The 19,391-nt window shown below is 42.7% G+C and overlaps 1 protein-coding gene across 7 annotated transcripts in view; it reads right to left on the reverse strand.

Annotated features, from left to right (window-relative positions):
- Positions 1-19,391, reverse strand: part of CYRIB (CYFIP related Rac1 interactor B) — a 197,033-nt gene that overhangs the window by 102,929 nt on the left and 74,713 nt on the right. Inside the window, exon 1 of one of the 7 annotated variants that reach the window (XM_077167665.1) lies at positions 14,044-14,109. The exons of 4 other annotated variants lie outside the window; for them this stretch is intronic. Coding sequence is in view for 1 of the 3 variants with exons in the window: in XM_077167666.1 (XP_077023781.1) it covers positions 10,434-10,440 (7 nt within the window). In the remaining 2 variants the exon portion in view is untranslated. Of the gene's footprint in view, positions 1-10,433; positions 13,576-14,043; positions 14,110-19,391 lie in introns of those variants that run through there. 2 more of the 7 variants (XM_077167660.1, XM_077167666.1) reach the window with 2 other exon arrangements.

Below are 19,391 nucleotides of genomic sequence, written 5' to 3' on the forward strand. Positions count from 1 at the left end.
TCTCACTTGAGAGAAAAACCCTGAACTTCATCAGTTTCTTGAACCAAGGTATCTTTCCCTGGATGCCTTTGATTGGATATTTCTATAGACCTGTTTTAGTTGGCACATTTTCTCGGCCTTAGAACTGTCAACAGCAACTTATTAAATTCTTCTTTTTAAAAGCCATTCCGTTTCTGGTATGTTGCATTCTGGCTGCTAGCAAACTAGAACACACATCAACAGACAAGTGGATCAACACAATGTGGTGTGTATATATGTGTGTATATATATATACATGATAGAATATCATGCAGTAGAAGACAAAACGATGTCCCTGAAGCACAAGATGGATGAGCCTTGAGGACATAATGCTGAGCAAAATAAGCCAGACACAAAAGGACAGATACTGTATGATTCCACATTTATGACCAGCATAAAGGTATAATCAGAGGCTTATAATACAGAAGATAGGGGTCTTAGAGATACACAGAAGCTAGAGATGGGTAAACCATTCGCAATGAGGTTGAATTCCAATGTAAGGGAATAGACAGCAGCAAAGGTGATTCTCTAGTGGGTCCAGAAGTAATATTACCATATTGAAGATGAACAAGATTGAAAGGCATTGTATAGACCTACGTGCCACGGATTCATACTAGAAATATGAATGAGTTGTCATAAGAATTACTTCAAAGATATGATTCTTGTATTAACAGTGTTTAAGTCCAGGATACAGGGGGAAAATTGCTATTGTATGCAATGAGCTATGTTCAAAAATAAACCACCAGCACTATCACAGCAACAGAGCAGAGGTAAAAAGTGGGGTGAGGAACAAGAGTTAAAAGGAGGTTTAGATTTCCTATTTGGTGAGGGTATGTTTATTAGTTTTCTGTCTTGTGTCTCTTATTTTAGATAACAACGAAATTATCTAAAATTAAGAATGTTGATGGACTGTGGACTTTGGGTCTTCTACATGATGCCCGATAATGCAGGTGGCTGAAGGAGTGCAGATAGAGAAGTAGATTGGCGGACGATGGTACGTACTTATGAACAAAGGTTGTGCTGCTACAAAAAGGAACAACGTTGTGAGGCATTAACGATGTGAATGAACGTGGGACATTTGGTGAGACAAAATAAGCCAGAAACAAAAAAACAACAACGGTATGGTCACCTTTAGAAAATGCTTATAAGAAAACAGTGGTCTAGATTGCAAGCTTTTAGAACAGACACATTAAGTCCAGAGTGGGGATTATTATTTCTGGATTTTGAGAGACTGTTTTATATACGTAACCTGACATTTAGAGATAAGAACGAAGCCAAACAGGTGGGGTTAAAGTAATCCAGAACATAGAGTAAGGAAGACAGTGTCTATATTTTACAACCACACATACTCTTTGAGACCAATGGAAGAAAGGTATATATGATCTGGAACTAAACTTTTCTGTAGTGCATAATCTAATCCAACCTATCTGTATAGCTCCTTTGAACAACTGAAACACAGGAAGCACAGAATAAGAGATCCTTTAATCCTGTATAATTACAGTAATGCCTAGAAACATCTTAGCGTATATTAAGTAGATAATCAAAAATTATTGGCAAAGTCCCCTGAAGGAGGGGAGAAAGAATATGGAATTATTAAAACTTACCATCAGGGAATCCCCTGATACTGTGTCAAACTTTAGGGAGAGCCAAATCAATAGGCTATACTCTCGACCATGAGGCTTACTCTTGGGAAGCTTACGTAGGTAGTGAGAAGCTTAGACGATCTAAAGGCAAGCCTAAGAGTTACTTCTGGAGGACCTCTGATGTTGCTCAGATGTGGCCTCAGTCTCTCTAAGCCCAGCTCTGCAAGTGAAATCATTGTCCATGTACATGGGACATGACATCCAGGATGAAAGTCTCCCTGGTGATGTGGGAGATGATTCCCAGGGATAAATCCAGACCTGGCACCATGGGTTCAACAATTACATCCTGACCAAAAGGGGGAAAAGCAGTGTAATTAATAAAGTATCAGTGGCAGGTTCCGGGTCAAGATGGTGGCTTAACAACGTGCACATTTTAGTTCGTCCTCCAGTACTAAATAACCAGAAACAGTACAGAACAGCTCCTGGGGCCACATCAGTGACCGGACACACAGCGTACCCCAGTCTAGACCAGCTGGACCGGCTGCAAGCACCCCTCAGAACCGTGGGTTCCCAAAGCTGTGGCGGCCGGCGCCCCTCCCCGACAGGCTGCTTCCCAGAGGGGAAAGGAAAGGACTTTACCAGCAGTAGGGACTAGGCACAATCAAACGCCAATTGTGGAACTAATTAGCAAATTCTGACTATGAAAAATAGGCCCCCAGCTTAGGTGAACCTGATCAAAGCAGAGGTTGCTCATTTTTGCCCTGACGCCAAGGGGGCAAGACTGACAGAAAAAGGGGGGGAAAAGAAGGAAACAGAGGTTTTTGTGGCTGTGTATCTACAAAGGCTTGACTGCCTCTGGATACAGCGGCAGGCCTTTTCAGGCTGCAACTGCCCCAGGCATAGGCAGAAGTGAGCTCTTTTGGGGGCTTATCTGGAGCTTGTGCCTTTCCCAAGGGAGGGGTGAAGCCCCACCCAGGTGGAATCCCTCCACCAAGGAATTCAGACACCAGGGCTTGGTAATTTGAAGCCATTAAAACCAGCCTACAACCTCTCCTCCCCCCAGCAGGGGGAGTCTGCCAAAGTTAAAGGTACCGCATCATCTTAAGCTGGTGGGACCTGCAGTCAGACAAGCACCACATACTGGGCAGGATAAGAAAAACAGAGTCCAGAGACTTCAGAGGAAAGTCTTTCAACTTGCTGGGTCTCACCCTCAGGGAAAACCGACACAGGTGACTTTTTCCTCCTGATAGGAGGCCAGTTTGGTCTGGGAAAATCTGGCTGGGGTCTATAATATCTAAGCAGACCCTCCTAAGTGTGTGTGTGTGGGGGGGGGGGGTGCACCACACAAGCAGGGCAAGAAACAAGAAAACAAGAACTGAAAAATTCTCCTCTGTTAAACAAAACTTAAGCTAAAGGTCCAGATAAAGCTGAATGGAATGTCAAAGAACAGACAGACAACAAATTTATCCAGCAAGAAAATCCTAGATAAAAGAAGTGAAAGCAATCTACAGAATAAACTAATTAAGGTAATTAAATGCCTAGACGCCAGCAAAAAATAACAAATCACACTAAGAAAATTGAAGATATGGCTCAGTCAAAGGAACAAACCAACAATTCAAATGACATACAGGAGCTGAAACAATTAATTCAGAATGTACGAACAGACATGGAAAACCTCATCAAAAACCAAATCAATGAATTGAGGGAGGATAGAAAGAAGGCAAGGAAAGAACAAAAAGAAGAAACTGAAAGTCTGAAAAAACAAATCACAGAACTTATGGGAATGAAAGACACTGTAGAAGAGATGAAAAAACAATGGAAACCTACAATGGTAGATATAGGATTTCTAAACTGGGGGATGGAACATCTGAAATTCGACAAGAAACAGAAACTATAGGGAAAAAAAATGGAAAAATATGAGCAGGGACTCAGGGAATTGAAAGACAATATGAAGCGCACAAATATACGTGCTGTGGGTGTCCCAGAAGGAGAAGAGAAGGGAAAAGGAGGAGAAAAACTAATGGAGGAAATTATCACTGAAAATTTCCCAACTCTTATGAAAGACTTAAAATTACAGATCCAAGAAGTGCAGAGTACCCCAAAGAGAATAGATCCAAATAGACATACTCCAAGACATTTACTAATCAGAATGTCAGAGGTCAAAGAGAAAGAGAGGATCTTGAAAGCAGCAAGAGAAAAGCAATCCATCATATACAAGGGAAGCCCAATAAGACTAAGCTCAGATCTCTCAGCAGACACCATGGAGGCGAGAAGACAGTGGGATAATATATTTAAATTATTAAAAGAGAAAAACTGCCAACCAAGAATTCTATATCCAGCAAAATTGTCCTTCAAAAATGAGGGAGAAATTAAAACATTTTCAGACAAAAAAATCACTGAGAGAATTTGTGACCAAGAGACCAGCTCTGCAAGAAATACTAAAGAGAACACTAGAGACAGATACGAAGACAGAAGAGAGAGGTGTGGAGAAGAGTGTAGAAAGGAAGACTGTGAGTAAAGGTAAAAAGAAGGAAAATTAGATATGACATATAAAATCCAGAAGGGAAAATAGTAGAAGAAAGTACTACCCATGCAGTAGTAACACTGAATGTTAATGGATTAAACTCTCCAATCAAAAGACATAGTCTGGGCGGGCCGCGGTGGCTCAGCGGGCAAGAGTGCTTGCCTGCCGTGCCGGAGGACCCCGGTTCGATTCCCGGCCCCAGCCCATGTAAAAAACAAACAAACAAACAAAATATAATAAAAAAAAAACAAGAAAATGTTTAAAAATGTTTCCCTTTCTTCCTCACTTCCTTCCTTCCATCCTTCCTTCTTTCTCTGTCTTTCCTTCCCTTCCTCTCTCTTTAAAAAAAAAAATTAAAAAAAAAAAAAAAGACATAGTCTGGCAGAATGGATTAAAAAACGGGACCCATCTATATGCTGTCTCTACTCAAAGGACACGAGGCCAAGAACACAAATGAACATTTACACACCAATGTTTATAGCAGCATTATTAACAATTACCAAGAGATGGAAACAGCCAAAATGTCCATCAACAGAGAGTTGGCTAAACAAACTGTGACATTTACATAAGATGGAATATTATGCAGCTGTAAGACAGAATAAAGTTATGAAGTATGTAACAACATGAATGGACCTTAAGGACATTATGCTGAGTGTGATTAGCCAAAAACAAAAGAATAAATACTGTATGGTCTCACTGATATGAACTGACATTAGTGAATAAACTTGGAATATTTCCTTGGTAACAGAGGCCATCAGGAGATAGAAATAGGGTAAGATATTGGGTAATTGGAGCTGAAGGGATACAGATTGTGCAACAGGAATGAATATAAAAACTCAGAAATGGACAGCACAATATTACCTAACTGTAATACAATTATGTAAAAACATTGAATGAAGCTGCGTATGAGAATGATAGAGGGAGGAGGGCTGGGGCATAAATGAAATCACAAAGAAAGACAAACAATAAAGATTGAGATGGTATAATCTAGGAATGCCTACAGTGTATAATGATAGAGACTAAATGTACAAATTTTAAAAATGTTTTTGCATGAGGAAGAACAAAAGAATGTCATTACTGCAGTGTGCTGAAAATAGATGGTACTTAATAGTTTAAAATTTCAACTAATGTGTGAGACTAAAGCAAAAAATGTTTATTTGGTACAAATCTATACTTTGACTAGTGCATCTCCTAATATAACTTATGTAGATAGTTGATTGAACACCTTAAGTACATGGAACTTTGTATAGGACATGAGATTTTGTTGGTTTGTCCAGGTGATGCCATGATGAATTCCAGAGCGATTTGATCAGTGAGTGGAAAAGTATTTGCAAAGTCCCCTTCGGGGAATGGTGAGAATGGGGGAAAACTCAACTTCCCCAAGCTGAATTCTTGATATTCTCACAAGCAGTGTGGACAACCAAAGCTATAGGCTGAGCCCCCAGTCCTGGGGTTTGTTCATATGAAACTTAACCCCACAGGGGATAGGTCAAGTCTACTTAAAATTAAACCTAAGAGTGACCCCCAAGAGAACCTCTTTTGTTGCTCAGATGTGGCCTCTCTCTCCAGCCAACACAGCAAGCAGACTCACCACCCTCCCCCTGTCTACGTGGGACATGACTACTAGGGGTGTGGATCTTCCTGGCAGCATGGGACAGAAATCCCAGAATGAGCTGAGATTCAGCATCAAGGGATTGAGAAAAACTCTAGAATGAGCTGACACCCAGCATCAAGGGATTGAGAAAACCTTCTGGACAAAAAGGGAGACGAGTGAAATGAGACAAAGTGTCAATGGCTGAGAGATTCCAAACAGAGTCAAGAGGTTATCCTGGAGGTTATTCTTATGCATTAAGTAGATATCACCTTGTTATCCAAGATGTAATGGAGAGGCTGGAGGGAACTGCCTAAAAATGTAGAGCTGTGTTCCAGTAGCCATGTTTCTTGATAATGATTGTATAATGATATACCTCTCACAATGTGACTGTGTGATTGTGAAAACCTTGTGTCTGATGCTCCTTTTATCTACCTTGTCAACAGATGAGAGGAACATATGGAATAAAAATAAATAATAGGGGGAACAAATGTTAAAATAGATTTAGTTTGAAATGCTAGTGATCAATGAAAGGGATCAGTAAGGGGTATGGCATGCAAAATTTTTTTTCTTTGTTAAAAAAATAGAAGTATCAGTGGCAGAGAGAGTTCAAATAGAGTTCAGAGGCTACTCTAGAGGTAGCTCTCATGCAAGCTTCAGGTAGACCTTGCTACCTATCATAACCTGCCAACCCCCAACCAGGACCATTCCAGACAATCCTAAAGAACACCTAGGGCAATTTATATGATTCCACAAGGGTTCCAGGCACTAGAATAACTTTCCAGAAACCTACAACCTCCAGATGGGTCCCTGGTCCAGATAAGTCCTGAAACCTAGCCCAACTTCTCCAGAACATCAGATAGTTTCATCTCCCTACCCCATATTAATGACAGATCCTTCCAACGTAAAAAATTTAGAATTGCCATAGCCCAAATACCCTTAAAAAGAGGGGTGGAAAGATCAAAGGTGATGGTGGAATTATACACAGAAGATAGGACTTAACAAATGACCATGAATGCTGAATCATTAAATTAATGTCTCTTTTAGTCTCCAGTATTTTAAAGCAACTAGAAGTAAAAACCTGAATTGTGAAATTGTAACCCATGTCAAAGTTTGAAATATGTTCCACAACTAATTGTGGTGCTGTGCTTTGAAATTTATAGCTTTTTTGTATATATGTTATTTTTTACAAAAAAATAAGGAAAAAAAAGTCAATTGTGATAGCAAAGTATTTAAGCCCTCTAGCCTCCTATATTCTAGAGTAGCTAGAAGGAAAAATATGAGAGGATCGTATGGTAGCCCACAACAAACTCTGGAATCTGTCCTGTAACCACTTGTAGAAGAGTGCTTTGAAAACTACTGCTTTTTTATTTCTTTGCTCTGTATATATATTATACTATACAATAAAAAAAGGTTAAAAAAAAGTAGCTGCCCAAATGGAGGCTTGGTTGTTGCTTACTTTCGTCCAAGCTGGCAGACAGAGGAATGTATGATGACAATGCGGCAACAAGCTCCACGGCTCCAGGGGAAAGACTGGCTATGAGGCAAGGAGTCCCCCAAAATGAAACAGACAGTAATGATGATCTTATTGCCCAATATAGAGGTTGGATAGACTGAAAACTTAGAAATTATTTTGGTTGATAATGTGAGGTAGTGACTGAAAGTGAAAGCAAAGCCTTGATTATTTTTGCAGAGTTACTCTCTCCCTCTGCTTCTACCCACAAACTCATCTTTTTCTTAAGGAGAAAGATGATTATGTACAGGACTGACATCTCCCTTACCCCCAAGAGGGATTGAAGGCCATACATATCTGACTGACATTGCCCAGAGAACTCTAGGAAGGAACTTTTTTTATGGATCTCTTAAATATAGGCATTCACGCCATCATCTAGTCCCATGGGGGAGGGGACACCTGCATTGAGCTAATAGTATTTAGGCAGGGTTCACATGGGTAAAAAGAATTTAAGGTGACCTTGAAGGTGAGCTCTTAGGGCCCATTCAATGTACTGTTGTTGAGCCTCTACTTCTAATGCATAGTAGGGATTGTGTTATATGCTTGTATTTCTCCATCCCTTAAGTGCCAGGGGGGTTTCTTCTGATCAGGAAGAGCCACAGGAAGAAAAGCACTAACACCCCACCACCCTACAAGCCTCTGTGAATCACCATTTTGCTCACTGGAGCCTCTGGCAAAGGCAGAGGTTTACCTTTACCTGCTGAGGTTCCTTGGGGTTCTGGACTTAGTCTTACTGATACAGCTACCACAGCCCTTGTGAAAAGCACCTATTAGCTTGCTACTGGACTCTGTGGAAAGTGAATGTCTGAATCGTGGATGCCTCTCTGAGTCTCCAACCTGATATTCCAATTTTAGGGTGGTTAAACTCCATCTCAAAAACTAACAATCTGGGAAGTCAATGGAAAAAAGCCTACTAGAGAACACATCTGGCTTAGCCCCAGCTCCAAGTTCCCTTTGGGGGAAACTTCATCCCATATACTACCACCAAAAACAAAGTCACTGGTTCAATGGGGCCCGCATTCAGTAAATCAACAAATCTTACAGAATAAACACCACCCTTCCGTTGTCACTACTCAGGGACAAATCACTACCAATTTATTTCTGGACTTTAGAAACAGCATTTAACTTGCATTCCTGTATTCAATATTACTCCACCTCCAATCCAATCTCTAAAAGTTGTCATAAGAACCTTTCAAAAACACAAATTTGAGTATTTCCACATTCCCCTCCCTAAAATCCTATAATGCTTTCTCTAATGCCTTTAATCCAAATTGAACTGAACCTCTTAATATGACTCATGCAGCCAGTCTTAAACAGCTTATCTCTTCCCTACCTCTGTGGCTTATTCTTTCTCACTCCTCTTTTACATTCAACATTACTGTTATACAGAAGCAGCATCAGTTGCTAAAATGTACTTGACCTCTCAACTGTATGTACTTCTACTTACTCCTACCCCCATGCATTCTCCCTTTTGCCTGACTGACTACTATTCTACACTTCAGGTCTTAGTTTAGAAGGCATCACAACATGGACTTCAGCCTGACTCCTCAAAAGAAGATTAGGGGGATAGATAGCGCCTTCTGGACCAAAGGAAATTTATAAAATAAGTGTAATAAAACAAGGCATCAAATAGAGTCAAGACTATTCTGGAAGCTCCTCTTAGGCAAGTTTCAGTTAAATACAGCTAATTTCCATGGACACCTGTTGACTCTTAAGAACACCTAAGGCTCAAAGAGAGACTCTATATAGGTTTCATGCACTAAGCATGCCTTCCTGGAATCTATAATTCCCAGAGGGTTCTTAGATCAGATAAACCCTGAAATCCACAGGGACCAACCTCTCGTAGATTACAGATTAATTACATTCCCCTATCCTTTCGTGTTGATAGCCTCTCAACATGTAAAAGTCAGAATGGGCATTGCCTACAGCTCCCTAAATACTGGGAGAGGGATCAGAGGAGAAGGAGGAGTTATAACAGAGAAAATAGGATTTAACAAATAAGTATGACTGCTGAATCACTATATTAATATTCCTTTAGCCTCCAGTGTTTTCGAGCAGCGAGAAGGAAAAGTCTGAGATGATGGAATGGTAGCCCATAACAAACTCTGGGATCTGTTCTGTAACTACTTGTTGAAGTATGCTTTGAAAATTATTGGTTTATCTTTCTTTGCTTTGTATGTATGTATATACAATAAAAACGATTAAAAACGATTAGGTTCATTAATGGCAATCCATACAGTACATATTGTGCCCGGTGTCAAAGAGATGCACAGATGATCAAAAATAGAAAATTATTTTTAATCATCATTCAACTCAGAAATGCATTATTTTTATATAATTATATCCTATCTCCCCTATTATGTTGCACTGAAATTAATATAAAAATTTCACAACAGCGTTGTGAGGTACTGAGCAGAGACACTATTATCCCCATTCTATAGATAACAATTGCAGAATCTTATCAGGACTTAAATGCAATGTTTTTTTAACAATGAGTGAGAATGACTGTTTTCAAAGATATTGGGTGATTTTTTTTAAGTAGAAGACCAAATGCAAAGATATATTTTCGCAGCTATCTATTTTTAAAAGTTCACGCTCAACATAGAGGTGCTACTGTATGCTACATTGCAAATTTTGTACAGATATTTTCTATACATACATATTTTATATACATACTAAAATTTTGCAATGAGTAGAATCTCTCAATAAGAGTACAAGTCAACAAATTGCACAAGTCTACCACAAGACCTAGCAAATCTCAGATTTCATTTAAACTTAACAGAGATCAACGCATTTAAACTAATATTCGTTGTAATATGGATTGCACTGAATGACTGGAAGAAGTGTTATAGGCACAGTGACAAAAGTATGTATCAGCCTAGGATTTAATTTATACCAGTCATAATAAACCAGCTTGAGGTTACTTGCATGGCAGAAAATATCTGTACAGAATTCGCAGTGTAGCATACAATAGCACCTCTATGTTGAGCGTGAACTTTTAAAAATAGATAGCTGCGAAAATGTATCTTTGCATTTGGTCTTCTACTTACAAAAAAATCACCCAATATCTTTGAAAACAGTCATTCTCACTCATTGTTAAAATTTATGTGTCATAAGAAATATGCACACTTAAAGAATCAAAATTCTAAGAATGATTTCTTTGTTTAAAATGTTTTATGTTACCCGAATGAAAATGTCACTCACTCTGCATTCCAATATACTTCCACGAGTGGGAAAGGGGTGTAGCTACAGTTAGCAAGCAGGAAATTGTAACCTTGTATGTACTCACATGGGAGCACAGAACAAGTGAACATTATCCATTGTGTGTGGCAGCTGAAAAAAAAAGAGTTTTTGAGATTTGCTATTTTAAGTATGCCCTCTATAGTCTAAATATGTAATATCAAATACAGGATCTGAAATTAGTACTCTGAAATAGAGTTTTAGTAAAGGATACAAGTCATACGAAGGCTGAGTTCAAATGCCAGCCTTCCATATCCCACTTAGGAGTATTATAGTACTTGAGCAAGTTACTTAAGCTCTCTGAGCCTTAATTTCCTAATGTGAAAACTACAGCTAATACCTACACCTTGCATGGGTATCATAAAACTAACCAAATGTACATTAAAAATCTATCCTATGGTAGGTGCTCAGTATTACAGCATAATGATTAACAGTATGAACTCTGAAGCCAGACTACCAGAACCAAGCTCTATCACAGTAGCTTTGTCGCTTAAGTTTCCTCATTGTCGCAATGTAAATACTAATCCCTATTCAAATAGAGTTGTTGCAGAGATCAAAATATGTCTTAGGACAATGCCTGGCAAGTAGTAATTTACATAGTTAGTTACTATTAACATAACTATCAGGAGCAACACTGAAATATTAAGTTAGCCATGGTCACATCCTTGAATTAGGCCTTTTATTTCTGCTATGAAAAAGAATTCTTAAAAACATTAACCTAATTTAGTAAACTGACCATAATATGGGACGAGTTCATGCATCCAAGAATTTTTATGCTGACTTTTAGAAACTTTCAATGCACGAGAAATTATAGAATTGTCTATGGCTCATGAATGCTGACAAGATACATATATCAAATGCCCATGCTAAGTAAACAAATCCATTCACTGAACTAAAGCATAATATAAAATGACATCTTTTCTGCTTCTCCCCCAAAGATCTCAAAGCAATTTAAAGAATCCAGTATAGCAACGCGAAAAATGTAAGATGAGAAAACTGCAACTAAAAGAATTAACATCTTTCTCTAAAACTTTTGCCACATAATTACAAAATGCTACTATAGCCTGAAACTCTCTGACCTTACCACTCATTCAATTATTCTAAACACTGGCACTGAGTCCCCACTATGCACCAAGCAGGCACTGTGCTATAACCTGGTGGAGTAAAAGGAGAGATCAAAAATAATCGGAGGCATATCACTAACAACATAAATATTTTCAAGTATTATAACTGTTTCCCCTGAACAGTGAAAGAGAAAATTACAGGCTCTTATGGCTGAGTGCATTAGTACTTAATAAAGAATTCAGTAACTTTAACTCTTATTAACTCAAATTAAAAACTTTATCTGCTGTCCCATGTTTTAATCCAGCCCAGTATTTTCCCCAAGGAGGTAGACTAGGAGTAAAATAAAATAAGTAAATCCCTATATTCCTCCCTCAATTATTATTTTACTAAAGTACATGCCTATTTCAAATATGAGTCAAATAATCTCAAGGGTGGCACTATCTGACATATAATTTCTTGTAAAGTTCAGAAAACAAATTTAAGTTCAGCAAGTTAGATGTCTGTCAGCTATACTCTATCAGGAATATACACTGCATTCACTTAGCTTTATCCAACATCTGAACCCATGTTTCCTAAGGTGATTGGACTCAATGTACTTCTCACACTTCTGTTTGACTCTCTTTTGTCAACCACTTTCTGGGGAGAAAAAAAAACCTAGCCTCTACCCAAACATCATATAATCTAGAGTTCATACTATATATTCCATATTTTACAGGCAAAAGTTTCCTCAGAGGCAGTCACAGAACTGTTAAAGTTATATGAAATTTAAAAAGTGATTATCTAGCAAAACTGCTCTGCCAAAAAAAAAAAAGTATTCTTGACTGTGTGTTAAGAAATCTCACTGTTGTTTAAAACCTAATGGGGAGGTTTTCATTCTAGGGCCTCTTAAATACCTAACGCCCCAAAAGGAAAAACGCTATTAGTGTTATAGCAATAGCATAGCATCGTTATACTGATATGCAGGTAGGCTGCACATCAGGAATAAGAATCTCCCTTGGAATTCATTATTATGGACTATGGAAAGTCACAAGGGGGAAATACCAGTCATTTCGTCGTACCAATGGGGATCAAACAGTTTCTAGTAACTGCAACACTCTACAAACAGGCTATCAAAAAAGTTTCCAATTATCGAGTTGTTCTAAACCCAAAGCTTCTGCGTCTATTATTAAACACAATTACAGATTTAAAAGGATCAGTTTTTTGTCTTGAGGTGAACTATCTAATATGATTTGCGATCATAAATCCCCAAACACCAAAGTGACTGAAATTTCTTTGGCTACATAAAACACTCCTTTGGAATGTCAGTCGCCCAGACTACAACACAATAAGAATACAAAATTGATAAACATTTTTCACATAAAGACTAAAAAGAGAGAAAACTCAACAAACTTACAGGAGGGGGGAGAAAAAGGTAAACAACTTCCAAAAATTTTATCTTTGGAATGGCACTTTGTGATTCTGCAAGTAATCAGGCATTTCATCAGTATTCCACACACAGACAGGCCACTCAATAAATGTAGCCGGATGAGACAAGAAAAAGTCTCACCAACAAACAGTATTAGCAGGTAATGTTGCAAATCAGTCACGGAACCGAGCAAGGAGGACTCCGGAGGAGAAGAAAAAAGTAACAATCTTTCGCCAAATTTTACATTCGGAGAATGTTAATCCATTATAGACATGTTTCCAGAAAAAAACATATTTGGTATGGCCCAGAATACCCGAGTGGTTAAAAAAGAAGTAAGAAAAACCACAGCAATTGCTACTTCCAGAAGAGTTTGACAGTCACAGATCTGGGTAATTATAGCAGAAATTGTGTGTTTTGGGAACACTCTTAAGACCACACCCTAGCGCTGAGAATCTGGACTTTAAACACTGGGAAGTAAGAGGTCAGCGCATCTTCAAGGCAGAAAGCTCCGGCCGCACAGGTGGACGAAGTGAGGCGGGGCCAGAGAGACACCAACTTCGATACCAGTGACCAGGAGGGGTGTGCGTCCAGGAGAGGCGTGCCGGTGTCCGCGGAGAAGGGGGTGTGAATTTGGGGGTAACGAGGGAGGAAGAGCAGCCGCGAGGAGAGAAGGGGGGTGGGTGCTGGGGGTGAGAGGGGAGCCGGGAGGGGAGGAGCCAGGGGGCTAAAGGTCACTAGCGGCAATAGGATTTGGGGGGGTTAAAGGTGGGGGTGGGAGGGAGCGGCGAGCACGCGCACGGACGTGCAAGTTGAGCGAAAGGACGGAAGAAAGGCAGGTCCGAATGAATGGGCGCCCCGGGAGTGAGGGGGGAGGCTGGGGAGGAAGCGGGGCCGGGGGCGCGGCGGTCGGGGGTGCCCGCGGAGGCGCAACCGCAGCGCCGGGTGTTAGCGCCGGGGCCCGGCCCACCGAGCCGGGCAAGGAGGAAGCGTCGCGCCGGCGCGGGCCCCCCCCGCACCCGGCCCCTCCGCCAAAATGGGGTCGGGAGCCGGGAGAGCGAGGGGTGCGAGGGCAGAGCGGGGGAACGTTAAAAATAAGTCACTCACCCTCGGCTCGAGCCTCCGGGCTCTCAGCCCCGCTTCTCAGCCCCGCTCCTCCGCCCTCCTCGAGCTGCGGCGCCGGCTCCTCAGCGGCGCTAGGGGGAGCTCCGGGCCCGGAGCGGGAGCCCCTCCGCACCTGCCCCTGTGGCGGAGCCGCGACAAGCCAGGCGGCGGCGGCGGCAGCGGTAGCGGTAGCGGCGGCTCTGAGAGGGGAGGGCAAGTGACCCGGATGTACAGGGTAACGGCGAGGAGGGGGAGGGGGAAATGCCAGGAAGTGAGGGCGCCGCGGACCTGTCCGGCCGTGCGCATGCGCCGCTCGCCCGCCCCTCAAGGTAAATCCTCAGCCTTCCTTCTCCGGTCTCTCCTCCCCCGCCCCGCCCGAAAGGGGCGGGGAAAGGCTGGAGACAGGTGGTTCCGCGGGCGCTGAGCGGAGAGGAAGGGGGCGCGGCCACCTCCTCCTCGCCCCCGCCCCTCTTAAAGGGGCAGCACCTTCGCGCGGAGACAGCATCTGGGTGGGTCGGGGTCTTCCAACCTCCCCTTTTACCAAGCGGAAAAAGGAAGTTCAGAGGTGGCGGTGACCTGCCTCGGGAAGTGGAACCGAGGACTCGCGGACTACCACTGCTTCTGCTGAACCCTGCAGAGTTGCCACATTCCATCACCTCCCACGCCTGGAATAGCTGAGCTGGTGGCGCGACTTTCCCCTCGGGCCAGGTACTGAGCCTCGCTCTCACTCCCTGACCCGGCAGCTGCGCTTGGCAGGCTCCCCAGAGCCGAGACGTGCACCGTTAGCGCCCGCGTGGGTATGTGGAGACGCCCTGGGAAGGTGTTAAAGGAACCGCCTGAGAACAAAAATCAGGTGCCACTTGAGACTTGTACTCGTACTTTCAGATAACTCAGACCCTTGTTCTGGCGTCTGCTCTGCGCAAAAGTCTGTTGTGCAGAGAACTTGGATGCGGCAGAAGGCGCAACCTCTTTATTTCTCTAATTCCCCCTTTTCATCTTGGAACACAAAAGTTCCCCTCACGCCCACCCCTGCACCTACCAAATAGAACATCCCTTCTCGCTAGCTCATCTCAATCTTATTAAACGCCCAGATTTTTTCATTAGCACTAAAGTGTAAATGATTGCGATGTTACCGCTCCCAGGGGTATTTTCAGTTTGACTGCTGGGCAGATCAGTAAGAGGGAAGTAGATGTTACTTAACATTTTGAGGTCAAGGGCCCTACTGAAAATTCCATAAAAGTATGGACTTTCTCGCCAGGAAGACACACATAAGCACACAAATTTACATACAATTTCAGAAGCTTTAAGAACCCAGGGAGCCTATCAAGAAAACTGATTATGAACCCCTGGTCTAATCAAATAGGCAAGATCCCGGGAACCATCTGGGCTTTACAGCATGTGATCAATCACTCCTTGTCCCCAAATACAAAAGGACAGTCCTTATCTTATTTCATCATTTTGTCTTCCGCTAGAGTTAAGTGGATACCAAGTGGTACTTGCCGTTTTACATAGAAATACATTAAGAGAGTCATGGAGAAGTAGTTCATGTAGCTTTTCAAGGCAGAAACTAAGGGCAAGAATCCTGGCTGCAACTTTTATACCCTAATTATACTTCAGAAGGATTTGAGGGTTCCATAATGTATATATTATAATCTTCATCAACTTCAGTTAAACTGTAGTGAGTTGATATTTTGCAAACATTGATGCAGGAACGCTCATAATTCAAGGTCCGTTCGTCTACACACTAGCATCCACACTTAGACAACCACACAGACCCCACTGTCCTCGATTTGAACCAGAAGAGTTCCTACACGGGCCCAGTCCTTCTTTAATTATGGACTTCGAGTGACCACACACCTCTAACTCAATCTCCTTCTAAAAGCAGAAATCTCTTCCATTAGCCTCTCGAAGTATCCTTACCAAATGACCATCCAGTTTAGCATGAATATCTCCAGTTACGGCAGCTCATTATTGCAACTAAAGGGCTTCTCTAATTGTAAGGAATCACTTATTTTACACTGAGCAGAAATCTGATACCCCACAATTTGCATCCATTGGTCTTAATTTTACCTCTGGGGAGTAACACAGACATGCTGCTGGCTGCGGGAAAGCCTTAGAATCCAGCGATGTAAACAGTCCATTAATGAGTGATAACAGCGAAATGTTCTCTGAGGGGCACGGAATACCGTTCTGAAGCCCTTCTCTCCTTGCGTTAGACCCGTCCCTGGCCTGTGCCAGAACTCATAAGCTTTACAACTTCCCCACCAAGTGAGATGTCCTAAAAGAAGGAAGCTGGCTCAGAAAAAAAGATCCCACAAGAAGTGCTGAATTTATTCTTCTTCCTCCTTCTTCATCATCCTGCAAGAAGGTAATCACATATCAGCTGAGATCAAAGCTCTGAAAGCTCTAGTTGAAAAAAAGAGAAAAAACTAGCAGAAGGAAGCAAAAAAGATGTTTATATAAGAGCACATTATTCTCTCAATGATGACTTAATCACTGTAGCTAGCTGGCATATTTGTCTTTTTCAAGTCCTTATGATGTAACAGGCACTGTATTTGCATTTCCTCTTTTGCTTCTTACAACCATCCTATAAGGTGCTATTATCATGTCCATTTTATAAATGAGGAAACTGAGGTTTAGGATGTGCCAGATCCATTATTCACTCAACCTGTTGACTCCACAGTTGGCCCATATCTCCATTCACCCTATATTGCTCTGTCCCCTGTGATAAATTTCAAAAGATGCAGTTGCTTTCTTTAAATGCTGTTTTCTGTGAGTTTTTTTTTAATTTTAAATCAACTTTAAAACGTTATAAAAAGTAAACTGTTTCACGTAGTCATTGATTCAATCTGTCAAGGCACATTTTTGCCTGTGTCCCAGGCATCATGCTAGGAGTGTGGGGTGGAAGTCTGGAAGTCGTATTAGTCCCTGCCCAGGAGCGGCTCAGAGTTCAGTGAGAGGAAGAGCTGTAACCTCACAATTACAACACAGCTTGATCCGTTTAAGTTGGGAGGGCGGAGGACCCAACTCTCCCTGGGACAGCTGTGAAGGCTTCACAGCACAACGGACCTTTGAGCTTGGTCTAGAAGAGAAGGGGGAGGGCCAAGAAGAAATTGCCCAAGGCCCAGAGGGAGTGGAGTTCAGGACGTGATGGAGTAAGACTCTGGGGGTGAGATTATAAAGGATCTCCCACTCCTTGGTACAGACTTTGGACTTGCTTCCTGATGGCAATGATGAACCGGGGCCTCTAAGTGCCTCGGTGACATGATCAGATGTGTTTTGCTTTAGGGTCGCTCTGGTCACAGGGCAGAGAGAACAGAGGCCAGTAGACAGGTTAGGAGGCCGTGTGTGGGGTCCAGGCAAGGGAGAATGAAAGCCTGGACTAGGACACACTGGAAGTGAGGACGAAGAATTAAGACTTACAGACAGAGAATCCACAGGAGTTTGTGTCTGGTTGACTCTGGTGAAGAGAAAGCAGGGGGTTTGGAGGCAAGGCCCGAGGTTCCTATCTAAGAGAAACATCCAATCCCAACATCTTGACTGGGTTTCCACTCCTATATGATCTTTTTCTGACCTTTATCCATGTAAAGGCGCATTGCTGTAGTTGTTGTCTTCAGATATGTGCTGTTTCCCCACATTTTCTCATATTTCTGTGTGGTCACATTTATCATTTTAATGGCTCCAGAGCATTTCATCATGTTGAAATAGCTTGGCTTACTTCTGTTGCTAAAGATCCACACTCTCCATGCCTGGTTTACCCTAGATTCATCTAGCTCTGGGCATTTTTGCAAGGGAGGAGTTGGGTAAGGAAAGAGAGCCTTTAGGCGAAAGGTGTTGGCAAGTGGCTTCCAGGGTCAGTGAAGCTGCAGCTCTCCTGGGAGAGGACTGGGCAGCTGCACTGCATGCACAAACCACCGCCCTTTGGGAAAATATCCTTCATCTGTGGGGACCCAGATGGCCACGGCTCTCTGGAAACTGGTTCTCATAGCCTAACCCCTCCAATCTACTCATTCATTCATTCATTTATTCACTCATTCAGCAATGTATTCTTTCTGGGCAGAGGGCAATATCGGCAGAGCTGAAACTAGCTCAAAGCTCTGGGTGTAGCCCAAGCAGGGTCTGAATCCTACTTTACAAGTTAGTCAATCTCTCAGAGCCTTGTAAGAATCAACTCAGATATCTGTAAAACGTTTGCGACTGTACTCGGCACAGACTAAGGATGATCACTGCCTTGGTCCCCTCCACGTGTTCTTGACACCACTGTACATTGGGATTCTGAACAAACCCATGGGCCCAGGATGCATGTGCTGGATGGAGTTCGGCCAGCATGCCTGACAGCCACTCAGTGACCTCTCTGACCTTCCATTTCTTATCCCTGAATTTGGGGTGATAACCACCTCCCAAGAATGTTGTGAAGGTCTCGCAAATACTGTGTGGGAAGTGTTTTCTTCATCATTGACTGTGACACATACTGCTGCTGTGGGCATCTTTGTTTTTCCCCATTTTTAAAAAATTATTGCCTGAGCATAAATTCCCTGGATTGCAATTACTCGGTCAAGGATCTGAACAGTTTTGTGGCTCTTGCTTCGTACTGCCCTGCTGCCCTCGAGGAAGGACTCTGTCAGCTGCTACTGCCATGAACTCACCTAGAATACAGTTTGTGTTGCCTCCGTGTCCACTCTTATTCCTTGATCTGACAATAAGGGATTTCCATCACCTGCTTCTCAAAAAATGGGTAAAAACTGAACCTCATGGGGAAAGGCACCTTCCAGACATTTCCACCATGGCCAGGGGTTAGAAGGCCAGGGACTCGGGCTCCCGCGTGGCCTTCAGGGCGAAGCGTCCACTGGGGCAGTTTAACGAAGGTACACAAAGAGGGGAAGGGGCGTGGGGATCCCGAGCAGGGCTAGACCTGGTCCCGCATCCAAAGGTGACATTCGTGCGCAGCTGTTTAAAATGAACCCCAGTACAAAGCCAGCAAGCCAGACCCAATGCCTTCGTCCTCCCCTTCTTCAGCAGCCCATCAAACAGTCTGTGCGGCCAGAAAGTTGCCCTTATCGCCTTATTTCCCGAGTTACAAGGTCAGTCGGGGGCCTCGGGCATTGCTCACTTCTCCCGAGTGGGGCTGCTCTAGGACAGGCCTGCAGCGGCCTGCAGGCGGGAAGCGGCTCCCGGCCCTGCGCTCGCGGGGCCTCCAGGCGCCTTCCCGCCTCTTCCAAGGGGCATCCTGACCCTCGGCCTCCAGGAGAAACCCTGCCCCTCCTCAGCCTGTCCCTGGCTTTTTCCTTCACAGCACTTATCCCCAACTGTAATTATTTTAATGTGTATGACTTAAAATGTTTGTAACTGAA

Source organism: Tamandua tetradactyla, chromosome 6, assembly GCF_023851605.1.
Source record: "Tamandua tetradactyla isolate mTamTet1 chromosome 6, mTamTet1.pri, whole genome shotgun sequence".
Lineage (NCBI taxonomy): Eukaryota > Metazoa > Chordata > Mammalia > Pilosa > Myrmecophagidae > Tamandua > Tamandua tetradactyla.